The sequence below is a fragment of the Lepisma saccharinum genome, chromosome 8 (assembly GCF_977018435.1).
Source record: "Lepisma saccharinum chromosome 8, izLepSacc3.1, whole genome shotgun sequence".
NCBI lineage: Eukaryota > Metazoa > Arthropoda > Insecta > Zygentoma > Lepismatidae > Lepisma > Lepisma saccharinum.
This window is the reverse complement of record NC_139236.1, coordinates 64,066,272-64,088,143: the sequence shown is the minus strand read 5'-3', so window position 1 is coordinate 64,088,143 and position 21,872 is coordinate 64,066,272. Positions and strand designations below refer to the sequence as shown.

General features: G+C 37.1%; 2 protein-coding genes across 3 annotated transcripts in view; both read left to right on the top strand.

Moving 5' to 3' along the window:
• LOC145991065 (lipase maturation factor 1-like) overlaps nucleotides 1–13,655 on the top strand; it is a 28,063-nt gene extending 14,408 nt beyond the window's left edge. For both annotated transcript variants that reach the window (XM_083126780.1, XM_083126781.1), the window contains exons 7-12: nucleotides 2,703–2,870; nucleotides 4,903–5,077; nucleotides 6,077–6,227; nucleotides 7,131–7,311; nucleotides 8,346–8,458; nucleotides 12,009–13,655. In XM_083126780.1, coding sequence (XP_082982906.1) covers nucleotides 2,703–2,870; nucleotides 4,903–5,077; nucleotides 6,077–6,227; nucleotides 7,131–7,311; nucleotides 8,346–8,458; nucleotides 12,009–12,183 — 963 coding nt within the window. In that variant the 3' untranslated portion in view covers nucleotides 12,184–13,655. The remainder of the gene's footprint in view (nucleotides 1–2,702; nucleotides 2,871–4,902; nucleotides 5,078–6,076; nucleotides 6,228–7,130; nucleotides 7,312–8,345; nucleotides 8,459–12,008) is intronic.
• Nucleotides 13,656–18,703: 5,048 nt separating this feature from the next.
• Nucleotides 18,704–21,523, top strand: LOC145991822 (uncharacterized). The gene is made up of 3 exons (XM_083127867.1): nucleotides 18,704–18,804; nucleotides 19,284–19,552; nucleotides 20,763–21,523. The coding sequence occupies exons 2-3, from the start codon at nucleotides 19,288–19,290 to the stop codon at nucleotides 21,521–21,523; spliced, it is 1,026 nt and encodes a 341-aa protein (XP_082983993.1). The 5' UTR covers nucleotides 18,704–18,804; nucleotides 19,284–19,287.
• Nucleotides 21,524–21,872: the final 349 nt, after the last annotated feature.

The window sequence follows — 21,872 nt, the reverse complement described above, 5'->3', positions numbered from 1 at the left end:
TGACCAGGACCATCAGTGACTGTGCGAACTGACAAAAACGTTCAATAGGTGGCGGAGATTGTACACAAGGATCGTTGTACATCTTCAAGGCTCATCGATGATCTCACTGGAATTCCTAAGTCCACAGTCCATGTCATTCTAACCGAAAATTTGGGCAAACGGAAGGTCTGTGCGCAGTTTGTGTCACACACACTCAGTGATAAACAAAAACATTGCAGAGTGGAACACTGCAAAGACATGAAACAAGCAACTGACGTGGATCCAGGATTCATGTCAAGCATTGTAACAGGTGACGAAACATGGTGCTTTCAGTACGAACCACTCACAAAGCGTCAGAGCTCTGAATGGAAGGGTCCAGGCTCTCCAAAACCAAAGAAAGTGCACATGCAGAAAAGCCAAATTAAACTCTGCTAACTGTTTTCTTCGATTTCAAAGGCACCATCCACAAGAAATTCACTCCAGAGGGTCACACTGTGAAAGCTGAGTATTACGTGGGTGTTTTGCATCGTCTATTGGCCAGGATTCATGGAGTTCGACCTGAATATTGGGAACAAGGCTCATGGTCTCTGTTGCATGACAATGCACCCGTGCACAGGAGCAGGTTGGTATGTCAGTTTTTGGCCATAAAAGGGATAGTCAAGCTTAATCACCCCCCATATTCTCCAGAGTTAGCTCCATGCGACTTCTGGCTATTTCCAAAACTGAAATTGGCGTTGAAAGGAGGGCGTTTCGACACCATTCCAGACATCCAAAAGTGCTTTGACCGTGATTTTGGAGGCAATTTCGAAACAGGAGTACCAAGACTGCTTCACAAAGTTCTACAACCGCTTCAGTGCGTGTATTGACTCACAAGGTGTCTATTTTGAATAAACGTTATCGTAAACTACCAGTCCACAACGTCTTATCTTTCATTTCTCATTAGTCACCTTTCCCACTGGACTGTATATCTCCAATATGGAAACCACTAGCTTCAACATGACTGCAAGTTCTCAGAATTACAGTTACAATCAAAATGAGCACGTCAATTGTCACAGGGATGTTGGAAATGTCCTCGTACTCGCACCATACTTTGAACAACTAACTGATATGTGTCTTATTAGATCTCCACGAAATTTCCTAAAAACATGCCAGAAATGTGTGGATGCATGAGGACAATATTTCCAACACCCCCTGTGACAATTAACGTGCTTATTTTGATTCTTATTGTAACTGTAATTCTGAGAACTTGAAGTCATTTTGAAGCTAGTGGTTTCCATAGCGAAGATATCACATGCGATTTAACAGGAGTTGCCGTCTGGCCGGCTGCCCGGCATCACAAGCGATGGAAAAATACACTGTAGTAGTAGTTTAGGATTCTGAACTCCTGGGCCAACTGGCCAGGGCTCTCATTTGGTTTGAGTGCTCTCTGGTTCGATTCCTGCACTGTGAGCTCCAAAATTTCAGTGTTTACCCAGCATTGTAAGGACAACTGGAGAACTACTTGAAAACAATAGTATACAAGAATTAGAAAACAACAGCTGTGAGAGACAATGAACTGACCATGTATCACTTTGCAGGCCCAGACCCTTAAAGGGTTGCTCCACCATAGATAGAGTGTAGTAATTGTAGTAGTTTAGGATTATGTGCAACTTATTTTACACAATTTTATGTGAATTCCATTTGAAGCACTGATGTACTGTATTTTTTTAAACACATTATTTTTAAAAGAAATATCAACCTTGATGCAAGATCCCATTGGCGTCCCATTTTTAAATTTTGTATACTTGTTGAGTAATAGTGTATGTATGACATGAACTTTTTGAAAAAAATTGAAAGACCCGTTTTTGAGATAATGGCTAGCAAAGGTTTCCTTACACCACCTTCAATTGTTTCTTTACCCTGGCCTCGTTTGAAAGAGCCATTCAAGACCTTTCCAACGTCGTCCGAATAACTTCTATAGGTGCCCTGGTTGCCAAAATATTGCAATTTAAAGTTAACAAGATGTTGGAAATAATGGTCAAAATCGCACAGTTTGCAACACTAATTTCGGAAATACAAAAGATATGGATCTGCAAAGTTGCATATTTTCCTACTTCAAGTGACTCTTCCAGTGTGCCAAATTTCAAATTAATCAAAATATGTGAGGTTGAAAAGTGCCTCTTCAGTTGTTGATTTCACATGGAATGCCCCTTGAGTAAACCAGCTTACCTTGAAATGCGTAATATTACTAACAAAAATACAGACTTTTGCACTAAGCTACAGGATATTTAGAAATATATTGAGTCACTTGGACCAGTAATTTTACCAATAAACCAATACCCAGCTTATATCTGATAATTATGAGTACCAATTACTTTGTTCCATTTGTAGTAAGCACTGTTATTTCTTTAACCCATTACGTTCATTTGCTTTTATGAATTTAATTATTTTCTCCCATGCATGTCATGAGAAAGAAACTGGTATTTCCCTAATTCCTTATATCTGACTGCGATGATTTCTTTAGATTGTCTTGTCGCTTAATTTCTTCATAGTATGGACGAGGGTAAATTTCTGAAATGCTGCACGTGAATGGGGTCCTAACCTGTTATATTCTTGCTACAAAGATATGTGAATGAATAACATTTTTTAGATGTTAACATACCATGAACACATTTTTCTGCCATTACAATTTGTGAACTGTTACATATCCTTTTTTTTATTGACATACATTGTCTCTTTCACAGACCCAGCCGGTTCCAAACCCAGTGGCGTACTACCTGCACCAAATGCCTGTGTGGTGGCACATGACTGAAACCATGGGGAACCACATCGTGGAGCTTGTTGTGCCTTGGTTCATGTTGTTAAACAGACCGTTCCAGATTGTTTGTGGCGTAATCCAAATCATGTTTCAGGTATAAAGTGTTCTCTGATTTTGCATTTTCCCACATTTTAAGTTCATAGCTTTTTCTCCTGTAAATCATATACCATATTTACGCGTGTATAGTGCACGTGTGTGTGTATAATGTGCACCGTGGTTTTTGATGGGAAAAGTGACAAACAATTATATCTCGTATATAATGCGCAGTACAATTGAGGTTCAAGAAGTGGCTCTCTTAGTTGTAGGTCGTAAAGCTGTTGCTTTGCCAAATCAAGAGTGAATGACACCTGAGTAACGTGTTTATATGTGAACCAAGGGGAGAATATCGTCTTGTGTATACAATGAGTCACCAAACCATGGACCTCCTCCTTCTCCCTCCACTGTCTTTATCTTCCCAAAGCTTTTAATCTTTAACCACTTTATTTATTCTGTAGTAGCAGAAAGCGAGATCAAAATTACTTGATGGATTTGCAGTGCTCAGGAAGTTATTTTCTGTTATTACTTGCCCAACAAATACCACTGATATGCATCTCATGTGACAGGAGGCACATGCTCGAATTCCGTCAGAAGTGCAGCAGTTAGCAGCACAAGATTTCGTCCATTACGGCATTTACACACTCCATATGTATCATATTATTTGGCCAGTAATACATTTTAATTATTATTTTCTTTTTTTCAACCGCATTGCACATTAGCGTCACCATCTTGAATGGAATATTGTTGCCATATTCAGAAACTGTAGAATTTAAGCTTTATAACGATATATAACATGATAGGGTTCCTTAGACATGAAAAATCAATGCAAGTGTCACAAAATCATGGAATAGCCTTGTACAGGTTCAGGTTGGCTGTCCAAATTATTCCGTGCATACTACGCACCACAGTTTTGGGGGGCCAAAAATTTTGGAAAAAGTGCGCATTACATGAGTAAATACAGTAATGAAATATGATTTTTTATTTAGCATCACATCTCTGCCACTTTTGGCTAATTGCCACAATGATCATGAGTGATGAAATTGATGAAGTGCACTCGTAAAGAACACCCATGTCCAGGCTGGCATTTAAACCTGGGACCTCTAGAGTTGTAGCATGCTTTGCTAGCCACTCCACCATAGAGGTCAGCGAAAGATATAATCAAAGTTGCGCTGTAGATGTGTACAGTACTATCACTAAACTGCACACTACAATTCCTACAGTTTATACACCATTTGGAATGCAAGTCATGTAATGGTAAAAATCAACAGGTAATGTGCGAAGCAAGGTTGTTTTGGGTTCACCAACAAAAATTACTAGCATCTGTATCCTACATGCTTCACAGTCAAATGAAGTCAAATTTTGCTGCAGTTTTAAATCATCACACACGTAACCCATTTTCGTTGATGCTTTTCATGCATTCAAGCTGTCATCATACCCAAGTTGTTTTTTTTTTCATTTGTTAACAGACACCACAAAGTACTTCATATGTATGAAATCAGTTAATTATGAATATTTTAATTCAATCTTATACCTAGAACCTTACATTTTGTATGTGAAATGTCAGACATGTAACGCTGAAGTGCCCCTTTTGTAAAAAATTTAGCATGCTTTTTAAGAAGTCCATAAGAATATATATATTCTTCTGACTGGGAGAATATTATGGGAGTTTTTAAATATAATTTTGAAAGTAAAACCCTCAAAATGCTGTATATTTGGAGTATATTATATTATTCTAGAGACTTATTACAATTGTACTATTAATTGGAGCAGCACTGGCCCAGTCAGTAGGGCATTGGACTCTCATACCGGAGACCCAGGTTTGATTCCCAGAGTGGATGATTTCAAGTGGAAATGTTTCCAGCAATGTCTCTACATAGAGTTCCTCTGAGGTCCACCCAGCCTCTAATAAATGAGTACCTGGTCTGTTAAAGTGGCCAAAGCATGGTGCTGATCACATCAATTCTCAAAATTACCAAGATTGTGAACGTGTGGGGCTTTGCCTCCACATCCTCACATAGTTCCGACTGGCATATTGCAATTTGCAGGAGGTAGAAAAAATACTATTCATTACACTTAATATTTGTTTACAGGTTATATTGATCATCAGTGGAAATCTGAGTTTTCTAAATTGGCTGACAATTATTCCATCAATCTGGTTCTTCGATGATGCTTTCTTGTGTAAGTTGTTTGGTAAAAGCTCAAGAAGGAAAGTTATCCAGTTCCAACGGGAGGACAAAGCCAGACCAGCAAGTGAATTCAGGGAAGGTAAGTGGTGGTAGACATGCCTCAAACATGTATATTTTTTTCCTGATGACACCTGTTGCCTTTTCAAGTTGCTAGGTTGATAAATCCAGATTCGAGTACTGCATGGGACCACTTTCACTCGCCCGTACTTGTCCGAGCCTCCCACACTAGCATTTACAATGCAATATCATTTTAATGTGACAATAATCGTAGACACATACATGTACAATATCCATCCTGGCAGTTTTGGCCCACAATCATCTGCTTCATTTGCATATTTCACTGTATTAGTAAGGTAGACTAAACTACATTATAACATGGAGATAATAAGTATGTTTACTAAGTTTCAATTTTACTGCATCTTTCATCTCGCAATCCATATTTGAGGGCCCACTACAACAGATAAATTACGGTTATACGTGTACTACTGGGCTTCGAGCGTATACCGAGCTTTATTCGCTCTAGCGAAGAAGCTGTCAATTCCGTACGCTATCTAGCATCATCTGTGTAGAGCGAAATGCTCTTCCTGAAGCACTCTAATCCAGAACCATCCATCCAGTAATAAGTGTGATGTTGCCATTGAGAGATTATGATGCAATTTGGAAACTAAATATGAAGTGCAGTGAATCTTCCTTCTTAAACTGGTGTCTGGGTTAAACTAGGTTAAAGAAGCAATATATTCTACTATAGTGTAATGCTCAGGACAGAAAAACACTCTTTACAATGATGGAAAAGGGATTAGTTTATAGATTGCCTGTTATCATCACCTATAATGGGCCAGAGTAGTTACTTGGAATACTAGAATTATCCTCAGCAACTAGGTAAGAACAAGCCATTGCTGTATACCATATAAAATACTGGAGGTTTGAAATGAGACTGCATTTGCCTTCAACAATTATTGGAATGTGTATCTATCATGAATACACTACATTCATGAACTTGATGAAAAATTCTGTACATGCCAGTATTTGTATAAAATTCAAAGCGTGTATTGCTAATCAGTTTGTTTTCTACTTACAGGTTACTTTCGGAAGTCCCTTAGCAGTGCTATTGGCATTTTGATTGCAGTTCTTAGTGTTCCCGTGATTGTAAACCTTTTGTCAACACGACAAGCTATGAATACATCATTTGAGCCATTCCGGCTTGTGAACACATATGGGGCTTTTGGAAGGTATTGTTGTGTCTTGATCACATTGAATTTCATCATAAAACACCTCTTGACATCAACATTCCCCACATATATATTAAAAATCTTCATGTTCCTGAATTTTTTTGAAGACTTCAATTTTTTGTTAATATCGCTTGTTGATAACCAATAATATGTATTACCAATTTGATATGTCCATATTTAACCTTCTATATAAAATTTTAAATTGTGTGACTGATTTTGTGTGAGGGGTATTCAGAAAGTGATTTCTAATAGCCTGTTAAAAACAAGGACACACACATTTATCATATATTTATTATTGTCAGAATCCTTAATCTGCACATGGTGGGAATAAAAGTTCATACCCATGGCATAGAATATGTGGCTTTGTGTGACAATGGTCTACAAAAGCTTGTTTTCCAGTACAACAATGGTGCGGATTAGAGTGCAAGAATTCTCATTGTAATACATTTATTATTGATATGTGTGTTTTTTTTTTTTTTGTTTAAACTACCTAGTGAAACTTACACTCTGAATTCCCCTTGTACATTAAATTTCTGATGTGTAGCTATTTCTGTTATGGCTGAATCCAACAGACTCATACATTTATTAATTAGGTGAATGAATCATTGAGTATCTTTATGAAATGCTTACTATTTTATATCTTATAGATACAAAATCATTCGTATCAGTAAATTTATATTTTTCTATCTTTAAAATATGAGTTATCTAGAAATCAACCTCTGGTGGGTTGGTAAAATGGAACAAAAAGGAAAGGTGAAAAAATTGGAATATACATGCATTACGTACATACATATGTACACTATTTTGATATCCAGATAATGCTTGTGTAAACATGAAACGAAGATACACTATTAATAATATGGTAAATGTCGTGGTTTTTTAATAAAGATTTATCTATTGCAGTGTGACAAAGAAACGTTCAGAGGTGATATTGCAGGGGACTTATGACGAAGTAATCAATGCAGATACTGAGTGGCTGGAGTATGAATTCAAGTGTAAGCCAGGGGACTTGAAGCGGAGACCTTGTGCAATTTCTCCATATCACTACAGATTAGATTGGCTGATGTGGTTTGCTGCATTCCAAGTAAGTACAGTTTTTTATATCTTATTCTTACATACGTTCAGGTCAGCAATTACGAATAGTATATTTCTATAGTCTAACATCTTGTTGTTTTTTATTATAAAGGCATAATTCATATAATTTTTTTTTTTTTGCAGAAGTTAGTCTCTATATATATAAATCGAGACTCATCAAAATAATAGTTAATTTAATAACTGAGGAGATGAATGAATTCTGCATGTACTCCATGAAGTGTGCACTTTTGTATGGCATAGGTGAAGTATTGGTTCTTAGTACATCTAAGAACATAGTGGCTTGGATCGCACTTTAAACTGGAGGTCCAGTCCAGATTAGCCTATCAGTGAATAAAATGGACTTAAAATAATAACTAACTCAAACCAATTTACAAAGTTAACAAACATAAATTGAGCCAACTCAGTGGCTGAGCACATTAAATGGTCAACCTCCGATCAGACAACTGAAGTTCTCAGGTTCAAGCCTCGGACTGGGTATTGGTAATTTACCTTGATAAGCTTACTTATCGTTTCTCCGTGCAAATTTTCCTCGCGATCGATTTCGCCACCCGTCTGTGGCTTCGTCAGGCATGTACTGTCTTGCTTCGGACGATGTGGTTCCTCCTCCTTCCACTTGTGCTCGTGGCAGCACTAGTTGACACGGTCCTTTCAAAGAAGAAGTAACCACGTTGCCAGCAGCAAGACAGTACACACCTGACGAAGCCACCATATGGGTGGCAATCGTGAGGAAAATTTGCATGGAAAAATGAAAAGTAAGCTTATCAGAGTAAATTACCTATCTCCGCGTAACCGCCAAACAGATATCTTGAGATACAACGGGTATTGGTGTTCTTTATGACAGTTCCTTCAACTTCATCTAATTTTCACTTAACCTCATTGTCGCGATTGGCCAAAAGTGGCAGAAAAGCAATGTAATAATAAGAAAAATATGAATAAAACATAAATTATAGCAGAACATATGGTTTGTTGAAAATAAATTTGTCACAGTAATGTTCAATAAAGCAAAAATGTATTTTCTTCCAGGATTATCAATCTAACCCATGGCTTGTACATTTAATTGGAAAACTTCTGGTGAATGACAAAAATGTCACATCACTCATAGAGAGAAATCCATTTGAGGATGATGAACCACCAATGTAAATATTTTTTCTACTTTTTCCAGTTCAAAAATATCATTGTAGTGCATTTTTAAACTGTCAAGAATGTTACTAAATATTTCAGTTAATAGTTTATATATTGTTCAGTTATTAAGTTTGTCAGTGAAGGGTATGAACACAGTTGATATTGCAGCATTTTACAGTGTGTTTTCATATAGACCCCCATTATAAACTAAAAGCACAGATTTGTTAAAAGAAATACTAAAATTTGTATTTTGGCAACAATTCACTACAGTGTTTTAGTGAAATGACGAAAGGAAATATAGTATTTGTTTTACTTTAATCAGCATGCTTTTATTTATTACACAGAGGCTGTTCAGCGTATATTTGACCAAATGCGATTCCTTCCCCCTGCACTCAGAATGAACTCACCCAACCTTGGTCAGGCATGTTTGTCAGTGTAGTGTGTGAGCTGTAAAAGAGTGGTTGTGTTTTCTCACTGGGCCGAAAATCCTGCTCAAACTGAGCCACTTTTGGGAGGAGTACGTTGTATAACTTTTCCAAGTGTTTTGTGTTTTCTCACTTGGCCGAAAATGTGGCCAAAACTGAGTCGCTTTTGGGAGAGTTATGTTGTAGCTCTTTGTGACACAAAATTCAGTGTGTCAATCATCAGGAAGTAGTGTAAGAGCAAGGATTGTGACGTTAGTTTGACTTTATTCAAGAATGTGATCGGCAAGTATAAGGATTGCATGGCCCCAGCGTTTGGTTCTCCAACAAAGGGGACGAGAACACAGCCGTGCACACAAGCCACCACCAGCATGCAGGCGAAACTTCGCAGAATGGCCATGCAAGAGAATCCACTGACCCAAAGATAGATGACGAATCATCTAAATATGTCTTTGGAAACTGTTAACCGCACCTTGCACCAGCATACTGGTGGTGGCTTGTGTGCACGGCCGTGTTCTCGTCCCCTTTGTTGGAGAACCGAACGCTGGGGCCATGCAATCCTTATACTTGCCGATCACATTCTTGAATAAAGTCAAACTAACGTCACAATCCTTGCTCTTACACTACTTCCTGATCATTGACACACTGAACTTTGTGTCATAAAGGGCTACAACATAACCCTCCCAAAAGCGACTCAGTTTTGGCAGCATTTTCAGCCAAGTGAGAAAACACAAAACACTTGGAAAAGTTATACAATGTACTCCTCCCAAAAGTGGCTCAGTTTGAGCAGGATTTTTGGCCCAGCGAGAAAACACAAGCACTCTTTTACAGCTCACACACTACACTGACAAACATGCCTGACCAAGGTTGGGTGAGTTCATTCTGAGTGCAGGGGGAAGGAATCGCGTTTGGTCAAACATACGCTGAACCGCCTCTGTAGTAGATATCAACAAGGAATGCACCTAATTTTAAGATACATAATTCTACCAAGGGAGCCTGACTTATATTCCTTTTCAGTGACGTGAGAAACTAGCTCATATTCCATTTTAAACTGAAGGTCTAGTCTCGTTTAGAGTGAGTGAGTGAGTGAGAGAGTGAGTGAGTGAGTGAGTGAGTGAGTGAGAGTGAGTGAGTGAGTGAGTGAGTGAGTGAGTGAGTGAGGAGTGAGAGAGAGAGAGAGAGAGAGAGAGAGAGAGAGAGAGAGAGAGAGAGAGAGAGAGAGAGAGAGAGAGAGAGAGAGAGAGAGAGAGAGAGAGAGAGAGAGAGAGAGAGAGATAAAAACACACACACACTCACACTCACTCACTCACTCACTCACTCTCTCTCTCTCTCTCACTCACTCACTCACTCTCTCTCCCTCCCCCCCCCTGAGACTATAGTTAAGAATTAGTTGAAGAACAAACTAGAAAATTAGCCTGCTTGGAGGTCAAGGATAGCAACTCTATCACCAAGATCAAGATCAGGTGCTGTAGGCTAATAACCTACATACCTTAAAGTTCATTGTGAAAGAAATATCTGCAAAACATAGCCAGACTAAAATAGCTTTTCAGACCAAGGAGATAAAGGACAAGTGACACATGTCACTTGGAAACAAACCCTCTAGAAAGAATTACAACTTTTTGTACCAAAGTGACATGACAAGCTACATATGTCACATGGCCCTCGTATTAGATTATTTTTTCAATGTCTACATCATGTTGCTTCAGTCTATCGGTCGCTCATGGACAATGAATTATTATTTTTTACGGACTGGTTTTAAACCCATGCCACTGGTTGCTTGCCATTTGTAGTTTGTCATATGTTGCTTTGGTCTGAAAGTTCAGTAACTTATCATTCTATTTCCTGATAATAAGGTTAGGGAGGTAAATAATTCAATTCCTGGTCTAAATGTTCAGTATTTTATATTGATTTATAAATTTTCACATGTGAGTATGAATAAATGGTATTTCTGTTTTTAAAATGTGAAAGTAACTACTGACAGTAGTTAAGGCTTTTGGTGAATACAGAGAAATGCATATTTAAGTTATCAATAGGAACTTCATAAAAAGGGAAAACATTGTTCTTATGTGTAAAAGTTGACCTTCATTAATTCTTCATTATATGTGGGTTGGAAATTTAGTAGTGACTACACTGCTGTATATACACCATGAAACGGAACCGGTGCTTTTCACTTATACCACATGTTAGTTTGATACCTAAGCTACCTCCCAATAAATGGATTCTTCCTTCCAACACTAGGTGCATGCGCAATGACGATAGGAATTGAGTATCATTGAAGTTGGCGTCTAAAGCTGGGTAGTCAGAACCCCACTAATGTAAAAGTTCTGGTGATTCTCACCGTACCTCCAGGACAGACCGTCAGTGTGCAGTATTACTGTTCATTTTTGGAACATAACCTGCGACCTGCATTGCAAAAGAAGAAGGAACACTTTCTGCTCAATCCTCCCATCTTTTTGCAGGATAATGCTCGGGCACATGAAAAGTTTTATCTGACGTTGGCATTAACGGCATGCCAAATGCAAGTAAATCGAAATTTTTAACTCGCTGTTCAAATGCAGATACAAAAGTAGATGATTATCTATTCACCACGATACGACCCGAAGCATCCGAGATCAACTGTTTTCACTCTAGAAGAGGAAACTGTAATCGTTGCATTTCGTAAGCATTCTCTATTGCCATTAGAGGACTGCCTCTACGCTTTGCAAACCTCGATCCCACACTTGATAACCCAACCTGTGACTGATTTGTTGGCTCGATGGGGCTGGCAGATGCTCTATCAGCCCCATCTAATTCGATTTGATCTCTAAGATGAAGCTTCCAAACTGTTACAGAGATTCTTCAGGCATAGACCACTCCATTCGAACCATCAACAGAACAGGCGCTGCTAGAGGTATACTACGACTTCCAAATTGATGGCAATTGTTGTACACAATGCTGGTGACTACATCGAAGGACTAAAAGTTTCACAGATGTATCTCTTTCGTATCATTTGAGAATAAATAGTTGCCACTATTAAATTTCCAACCCACGTATTTAACTTACATATGTCAATTTAAAACTTCAATTAGTTATGCATGTAGAATAATTAGTTGGTTGAATTTCACACGTATTTGGTTTTAATATATTAGTTTCTCTGTTGTAGATATATCCGAGCCCAGCACTACCTGTACACTTTCAGTAAAATTGGAAGTAAAGAAGCTAGACAAGGTGTTTGGTGGAATAGAAGACTAATTGGAGAATTTATGCCTCCTCAGAGTTTGACAACAATTAAGCAATACTTTAGGCGATTTGGATGGAAAGTGCCAAAGAGTCAGTGATCCTTGAAGAAGGAAGATTCATGTGCCACCACCATACAGTATACCTCTTTCTACAGTGATTTTTTTCTTAAATCAAGATTTTTTCACTTCATGTTTGAACAATGTGTTAAATGTGTATGATTGTAACATATTGTGGAAAGTAGGAAAAGTCATTGAATTTCCAAGTCGGGGAACTAGAGGATTTCAGTGATTGAAAAGCCAGGGAAATATTTGAATGTAGAATGTTTTAAGACATGGAAAAAGTCAGAGAAATATTGAAATAGTGAAGTTATGTGATGGTATATGTCATGGAAATGCTGAAATAAGAAATTTAATTGATAGGAAATATGAGGGAAATGTTGAAATAGGCAACTTCAATGATGGATAAAATCAGCAAAACATTGAAATAGAGATAAAGTCAGTGAAATGTGAGGGAATTCCAATGATGATAGTTGTTGAAATGTTATGCAAGTTCAGTAATTGTGAAAGTCAACGATATCAGTAATGAGGAATGGGCATGAAATGATCAGCATGCTTTCAAGAAACTTATACTAATCATCACAAGAATGATAGTGTTTAATGGCATGTACGTGCTGTTTTATTTCATTTACTTATTCGAAAATTGCATTTCAATAGGATATTATTTTTAAGTAATCCACACCCACAATTTTTCCCATTATCAAGTATTGGATGACTAAAGAGAGAAATAGGTAGCGGACAGCCATTATCATTTTAAACTCGTATTGATATCAATATTCTTAACATTCCTGATTAAAAATAATCTTCAATTCAAGTATGAGCTAGAATATTGAGATAATCATTTAATCAGTAAATCCTTTCCTTACAGTTTTGGTGTAGAAGTAATTGGGACTTGTGCACATATTGCATAATACACAGGATATTCTCCAATACTGATATATTGCTATCAGCTCAGCCTAATTCTTCCCCCCCCCCTCACCCCCAAGCTGAATGTAGGGGTACCAGGTAATGTCTCCTTTCTATACACATTCCTGTGTATAGTGGGGCCACAGTTCAGTGGTTCGGATCTCACTTCAAACTAGTCCTATATCTAATCAAAAGTGGGTTTAAACTTCACATTCCCAAGACCTGCACATTTTAACCTACACCCCCTGCAAAATGACTTCAGACCTCATAACAAAAGCACAAAAAGTTACATCTTTATCACAGGCCGGAGGCAAAGTCCAGAATCATTGACTTGTTAATAGAAGCAAGAGACTTGGTAGTATTAATTGTTCTATCATTAAAGATATATTCAGTCGAGTAGCCAATCGATATCTGCACTCTGATGGCCGCCATCTTGAAAATAATCCGCCATATTTGATTTTTTTTGATTTGATGTATCTTGGGAATGGTGTCTCCTATCAACGTCTGGTTTTCTCAGAAATGTTCCAAATAGTGCAAACTTTCATAATAAATCAATAAATCTATTTTTGAAAAATAAGAAATAGAAGTTTTTCAGAAAAACTACAAAACATTTTATGAGAATAACTGCGAGTTGAAAGTCTTAACAATGATTCTTTTTTCAAAAATTATGTTGGCATGTTTGTAAATTGTATTTCTCTTAAAATGTTATTTAAGGTAACTTTATAAATCTAGAAAAAATAGGGGTTCAGTTCGTTTAAAGACTTCTAACAAACACTAAGTAATCTTACAAAATAGAAAATTCCATTGTTTGGTTTAAGAATTATTAATTAAGACTTTCTGAAAAAACTTCTATTTCATATTTTTCAAAAATAGATTTATTGATTTATTATGAAAGTTTACACTATTTGGAACATTTCTGAGAAAATTGGATGTTGATAGGAGACACCATTCCCGAGATACATTCCCGAGATATATCAAATCAAAAAATATAAAATATGGCGGATCAGTTTCAAGATGGCGGCCGTCGGAGCGTAGATATCGATTGGCTACTCGACTAAATATATATTTAATGATAGAACAATTAATCCTACCAAGTCTCTTGGTTTTATCAACAAGTCAGTGATTCGGTACTTAGCCTCCGGCCTGTGATAAAGATGTAATTTTTTGTGATTTTGTTATGAGGTCTGAAGTCATTTTGCAGCGGGTGTATTATGAGAGAAGTTAACAATCATTTTTCATGTTTTTGCAATATTTTAAAGGGAATATTTTATTGATAAAACTGAATTGTACCTTTGCATCTCGAATGTCATTAAAACACAAGTTTATTTCTCAGTATTCTTGTTTCTGTGTAAACTATCATTTGTTGCTGCAATATGTGCATGGTTACTACAAATGTGATCAACAGGATCAGTTGTCATATATAATAAAAGTTGAAGATATTGAAAATAAAATGCTTTCAATATTGCATTAAGTAGCACAATATAATATATATAAATATTTATCTTCCTCATACTTTGGTGCACACACGTTAATTTAAGTGAAAAATGCATGCCAGAGTCTCAGGTTCAAGTCCTAGTCGAGCATTAGGGGCTGTTTCTACTTTTATGACTGGATTGCATGTAAAGTGGAAAATATGGCTAATGGTACTTTTCATTTTATTATAATACAACTCTGATTTATTGTAGAAAAGACTCCTGTTTTTCCAGTGGCTAGTGCAGTATTGCTGCTAATCATTATATCCATATACTACTGAAGATATGTAGTTTAAATTTCAAACTTATTTGTGAAGGCTGCACAAGAAGAATGTTCAAGAATTCTAAATAGTAATATTCTGCATGCTGAAGCATTACAGTATATTCGAGGTTTAGCCCAAGTCAGTTGTTAAGGAGATTTTACGAGGTTCTCATGCTGTAACAAAAAGATCCACAGAATAATTTTCTTAGCATCAGTGATAAATCCCATCTGGTTCTGGAAAACTCATGAAATTTCCGGAGCCATTTTGATTGAAAAACTACTCACAGGTAGCATAATTTTTTGCACCCAGTGATTTTTAATGTTTAAAGCAGAACCTTGTGAGCAAGATAAATGCAAGATACTAATTCTCTTTGTGATATAATTTCAGCATGTATTTGTGACAGTACACAGGTGACTTGACTACAATTAAGTTCCTGTTGATTTTAACTAATATAAGTAAATATTTTCCTTTGCATAATGAAGCAGGTTTAAAGCTCCCAGCTTTCAGTCACAAGTTAGTTTAAGAAATCTGATTACTTTATATAAGGTGATAAGTTATTTCTTACTTGTAAGCAGTGTTATGACTTCGTGCATACTAGCATTTGTAGCAGTACTTAGAAACTTGTTTGTTTAAGGGAACTTTCAGATTGATGGGACAGGCAACAAGTGACATGTGTTGTTTGGAACTGAACCCTCAAATAATAAATGCAACCTTTTGAACTGAAACAACATGACAAGCTGCACGTGCCACTTGTATGTCACTCTGGCTGAGTGGTTTCCTCAATGGCATGCATTATGTCACCCTGGTCTGTTACTTGAGCATTCATGGTAAATGCTTGCTTATAGACTGAAGATGCCCATGTTGCTTGTCACTTCGGTGCAAACCCACACTGTTGCATTTGCCACTTGTCACCTGTTGCTGTCTGAAATCTCCCTAAAGAAGTTTAAGTCAAACAAGTAAGGGAGATTTCACACAAAAGTGGCAAGGGACGTGCCATATATGTCACTTGATAATGACCCAATCAACAGCAGTGTTTCACACCACAGCAGCATGACATGCTGCACAAGCCTACATTCGGTTAGTGAAATCCCCCATCAGCACATGATGTGAAATCTCCCAAAGTGTTTGATGCACCCTCTGCACCACGTTCAAGAATTGTAGACACACAGATTACAAACAGACTTCACTTTTGCATCTCAGTTTTCACAATATATGAATCTCTGTTGATCACAATCTTAACATGATCTCAAACTGCAGGTTGTCTTTTAATATGGTAATGCATTGAATGTGACAAAGAATTGAGCAAAGGAACTTTCTTGAAGGGTAAAGCTGAATGTTTGCACATAATTGACATTATTGTATTGTATTGCTTGTAATTGCATAAAAGCAATAAAATTTATTGTATACACTGGTCTTATTGTAAATAAACAAAACAATTTCCTAATCTGACACAAGAGACTATTTTATACCTTTCACTGCATAAAATACATTCAATCTTGGTGGTCCCAGGAAAATATTATAAAATTTTCCTCGATTTTACATTTTTTTCAACTTTGTCCCCTGAAAAATGTAAACCCCAGGTTCCACTGTATAAACAGCATGTTTATTATTTTTCAACAGGTAATGTTTCACAAACTTTCCATTCGCATCATCCAGTGATAAATGTCATAAAAATATTGGAAGACCTGGCAACTGTGAAATTATACATTTTGTCAACAACAACCATCTTCGAAATGATACAACAAACTATGTAATATACAATTGTTTTTCTCCCGATTTCATTGGGTCTGATGATGCAAACAAGAAGTTTTATGAAAAACTACCTGTTATAAAATGATCAATATGCTATTTATAAATGTACAATTTATATTCATAATAGTTTGTTGCTATAATATAGAGGTTTGATTGATTGATTATGATTTTTTTTACTTTATGTTTCTACCGCTTTTGGCTAATTGCAAATGTAATATATAGAGGTACCCTGATGTTACATTCTTTCTTGCTTAACCTTCCTTATAGCAACATGCTACAGTGTAGTCTAATTTTATGAGTTTTTAAGCTATGGCCTCACTCATTGTTCACATCCAGCAACATAACTTGGAATGCAGGGTGGCAGGGGCAGAACATGAACCTCAGGGTCCAGTAGGTTAACAAAAATACATGTAACGTGTAAATTTTATTAATCCTGAAAATTTTGGGGTTCCGGGGACAAGTCCCCTTTTCCTGATTACGCCTATGTAATACATGTAATCATTTACCTGCCAATCACTTGTGGTAAGATACAACAATATAGTGTTTAGGGTCATTTCAGTAAACTTTAGCTAGGAATGTTGTATGAAGTGTGATTCCGTATCATATTTCCTAGTAGAATATTGGAAACACATTTGTCAGTTCAGTTTTTTGAGCATGTAAAAGGTGACCTGAACAGGCACTCAAAAGTTGACCTCTCAAACCATGTAGTGCACATAAGTAATTGCATTTTTGCAGGCTAACGAGGCTCTGGCACCTGGACCCACAGCCGGTATAATCCTCCATGGAGCCACGGTCAAGGTCCAGTATTTGTCTTGGTATTGGTTTACAAAATAAGTGAGTGAGGATATTTTATATTTTTTGTTAAGGTCCCTGGCTTAAATTTTGTTTCTGTTAAGTTGCTAGTCCTCTTATTATATGATGGTTGTAGATTGCAGACATGCTGCAGACATTGATTGAAAAATCAATTGATCAACCAGTTCAGTTTCTTTTCTTGCATAATATTCACAATGTATGTGAATAATTAACAAACAAATGTAAAAGAAAAAAGGTAAAGTGCTCCCCTGTGCTTAGCACCATGCCATGAAGGCATATAGGGGTGTGGGGGTAATGCCCCGCACTTTCTTGATCCGGTTGTGAGTGGGGGTGGTGTGATCAGCATCATGCCCCTGACCACCTTTACACCCCCAGGGTTTTTCCCAGGTACCCATGTTATTCGACGCTGGGTGGGCACTGGGGCCGCTTCCAACGTTAGAAAAGTTCTTGGATTTGAACCGGCTGGGGATGAAACCCGGGACCTTTAGCATGGTAGTCGGATGCGTTACCGACTGAGCCACCATGGCCACAAACAATTGTAGGTATGTAAAAAGTATAAACAATTCAATAAACACTAAAGTTTGTATGAAATATATAGTAAAATCTCAATTTTACATCCTGCATTTTACTTTTTCATGCTTTATATATTTCATCTTCCTGTCAAAAATAAAGCAAATTGTTATAAAATTTTCCACATATTTTAATTTTTCTATCCATAATCCCCGAATAACATATAATTGAAGGCCCAAGAAGAGAGAGAGAAGACAATGATTTCATAATATAGCATTCGGAAGTTAATATCCCTTCCTCCTCGTGAAGCATCTACATTGCCGCTGCATTTAACGTGGTTGTAACATCTATATCTACTAAATCTGTGGTTTCGTTTAGTCAATGCTATGGAAAATGACACGAGAATAGTAAGTTTTGTGATTCTCTTTAATCCTGTAAAACCTCTAAATGTACTCTAGGAGAAAAGTTGGTGGTGCGGAAAAGCTAGTCTGTGGCTGAGTGCTTAGCATAGCATATTATGAAGTCTGGATCCCTAATTTTGAATCCTGATTGTTTTACTGTGTTTGTTGCTTCATTTATTTTATCAGTTCTTCCTTATCATTTTGATTAACCTAGAGGAGTAAAAAAAACCTGATATAAACTTATAAAAAATTAATAATAATACATGGAAAATGACAAAATTCAACCCCTTTGTTGCTTTATTACCTAATAAATAATTACTATACTAATTATTCCAAAAGATTTTTCACAATAACCAACTACAATAGCAGCACAGTATTGCCATTGTGAACTTGGAAATTGAATACTGGTTTCCAGAGAAACGCAATAATTAAGTAATTATTGAGAGCTCAACATCCATGAGTACTAAATTAGCTTCAATAAACTGTTTGGTAGAAAATGATATGAGACTGAAATTCTTCACTTTTGGGTTGCCTAGAAATATTAAGGTAAGTTATGAATTCCTTATAATAGCACTACATAAAAACCTAAGCCTTGATAACAACAATAAAAGTGAAGATTTTGTAATGGTGAACACACAGCTTCAAAGCAACCATTTGTATTCTGTTTGGGAGAAGTTTTATGCCTTTAGCTACAGCTGGGCTACAAGCATTTGATGTACTTCACTTCTTCTGATGAGTATTAAACTGTTTTTATTATCCAGATTTTTTGAGTAAAACTACAAGTCTGCCTCTGTGGTGGCAAAATTTACCATCTCAATGAATGAAAAACATAGCATTTTGGACTACATTCTAACACCCATACTGTGAAGAATATGTGTTTCACACCCTAAAAATCTTCCATAATACTTCATGAAATTCTAATGTTTCCCAAGGTAAATAACAGTTTTAAAAAAATCAAGAGTGAATGTACCCTACTCCCCAAAAATGTAAATGCAGTCAGTGCAATGACTCACGTCTTCTTCCAGAATAATGGGAAAGCACATTCCAAGCATCAGTGTCGGAGTCCAAGTGAACATTCCCGATGAAGCATCGCTTCAGATGCCAGTGCTAGTTGACAACTTGAACTGTCAAGTGCAGAATCTGCAGAAGAAGTTGGACACCGTTCAGACTAAACTGGAGTTCCTACAGTCGCAGTATGAAGCCAAGGATGAAGCTCTGAGGTGGCTGTCGGATGAAAATGACAGGCTTAGTTCTCATCTTAAAAGAGAACAGCATGTTGGCATCAACTCTAAAGGTAATATTGGATAACGATGTTGTCTGATCTTTTATTGCCATTTACTTCATCATCATTATCACCAAAAGACAACAGTACCTTCAGAGCCCCCTCTTCATCAGTTCCGGAAAGTCTTCTTGTGCGAGTTCAGAAATTTGGAACAGACTGGAAATGTGTGTTGTAGTGTTAATCCATATTTTGGCTTTGTTGAGATGGATTATCAGAAATGTGGTTCTTATAAACTTCTCTGTGAAAAAATATAGAAAATATCTGCACTAGAAGCCTAGCTTTGTAAGTGCAGCACTAAATGTAGGGCCATGAAATTAGGCCAGTGGCAGAAGTTTGCGCTGTTGCCACGTCGGAGCACAACCCCGGGTGTTCGGAGGTTTAAGAGAATGAAAGATCTCGTTGTAAAGATGTAGAGTTGGTATCTGTAAGCCATGTGATACAAACTGACAATATTTGCTCGAAAGGTCAGCGATGACACAAAAGTGCCCCGGAGAGAGGTTGGTCCGACACTCGAACTAGGCAACGCAGCCAGTTTGACATTGCCACACAGCATGTGGGAACCACCAACTTTTGTTCCGCTCTCGTTTTGCTTTCTCATATGTTGAACCAGCACAATTCTGCCCAGCTGCCTATTTTCATGGCACTGATAGTAGTAATAAACTGTACAAATCACAATGCCCATACATAAATTTAAACCAGAGAAAAGAGGGACGAAATCCTTTCATTTTAAAATGTGTTGCAATGTTATCTTTCAGTATGTTACTTGACATCCTAGACATGCTTGAATAATTTTAAGTACGAGGTCAAATCAAAAAGTCTTTGCACCTAATTTTTTTCTAGTTTGTTAGAAGTGTTATTACAAAAGCGAAATATACGAGCAATGCAGTAGGCTTTTCTTGGAACGGCCCTATTGTAACTTCCGATTTCTTACACGGCACGGTGCTGTTATCAGTTGGCAAAGATGCCGGAGTGCTCAGGAAGTCCACGCACTTATAACAAACTAGAAAAAAATTAGGTGCAAAGACTTTTCAATTTGCCCTTGTACTTGCTGTAGATGCATGAATGGCCTAATTGTTAGAATTCTTGAGTTTGATGGAGAATCATTTTTTGTTGCTTAACCACACATGTTACTCAATGAACTGCTGCCTGTCAATCTGTGTTGCACCATCATACCTTGGTTCTCAAATATATGTATGTATGTATTCTATTTTTTCCTCCCCAGAAGCAAGAAATATCAAGAAATTTGAACTCCCGTCTAATGAACAGTGTTACCAGTACATCAATGATTATGATGAGAAACTGGGTACCACCATGGTACTTCCTTCTAAAGTTCCCGAGACACTTCCACAGCTCTCTAACCAGTGTGCAAGGCTGTACTATGCTCTTGCAGACTACCAGAAGTTAATTAACGAACATCAGGACGAGACTGACAATATAAAATCTGTAATTTACTTGCAGTACAAGACCATCGACGACTTGTGGGTCAAGTTCTTGGAAGTGAAAAACGCTAAGGATCACATTCAAATTCAGTTTGCAGAAAAAGAAGACAACTTCATGAGAACAATCGCAGATGCAAGGGAAAAGATGGGAGATATTCATCAGGAATTAGACCAGCTGGTGAACATTAATGAAAATTCGCATGAAAGAATCAACGACACTTTGCTCCTGCAAATCGCAAGAGAAAACATTAAGCTTATTCATGATAACTTAATTCTTCAAATGGAAACTTACTTATTGAAGAACACCATATTCGATCTTAAACAAAAGATTCAGACGTGCTGCATGCTGGTAACTACTGGAGACAACATGTCTAACAACACAAGTGGTATTTCTCAGGCATCAGGAAGCAATTTAAAAAGCTCATATTGTCAGTGCAAGAAGAATGTTGGTAGTGACAAACATGTTGGTTGCGAGTTTCGAGAATTTGGCAAGTCTCATTCTGATCCACTGCTACATTCCCATTCCACACATTCAGCTGTGTAATCACATTTAAAAAGAAATAAATCTGATTTGCAATTGAAGCCAAATCTTTGATAATAAAATACGTTAATTCAAGTGCTTATAAAAGTAAAGGCAGAAATATCATTCCTTAGAAGTTTCCTGTACCATTTTACCAGTGTTTTAGTTCTCCAAATATTTTGGGGGCTTTCACGTAGCCAAGTGGTTAACATCTTCACCTTTGATGCACAGTCCCAGGTTTGATTCCTGGTGGGAGCCCCCAAAATGTCAGTGTTGGCCCAACACTGCGAGAATAATGGATGATATTCAGCGAACAACTTCCCCCACAATTCATTGTGCTATATTTTGGGCAAACATATCAGATCCTGCATTG

Bases quoted from the DNA above. Each gene is read 5' to 3' on its own strand.
- LOC145991822 (XM_083127867.1), top strand. From the start codon at position 19,288: ATGGGAAAGCACATTCCAAGCATCAGTGTCGGAGTCCAAGTGAACATT. The intron at 19,553-20,762 runs GTAATATTGGAT...TTTCCTCCCCAG, and splicing joins TGTTGGCATCAACTCTAAAG to AAGCAAGAAATATCAAGAAA.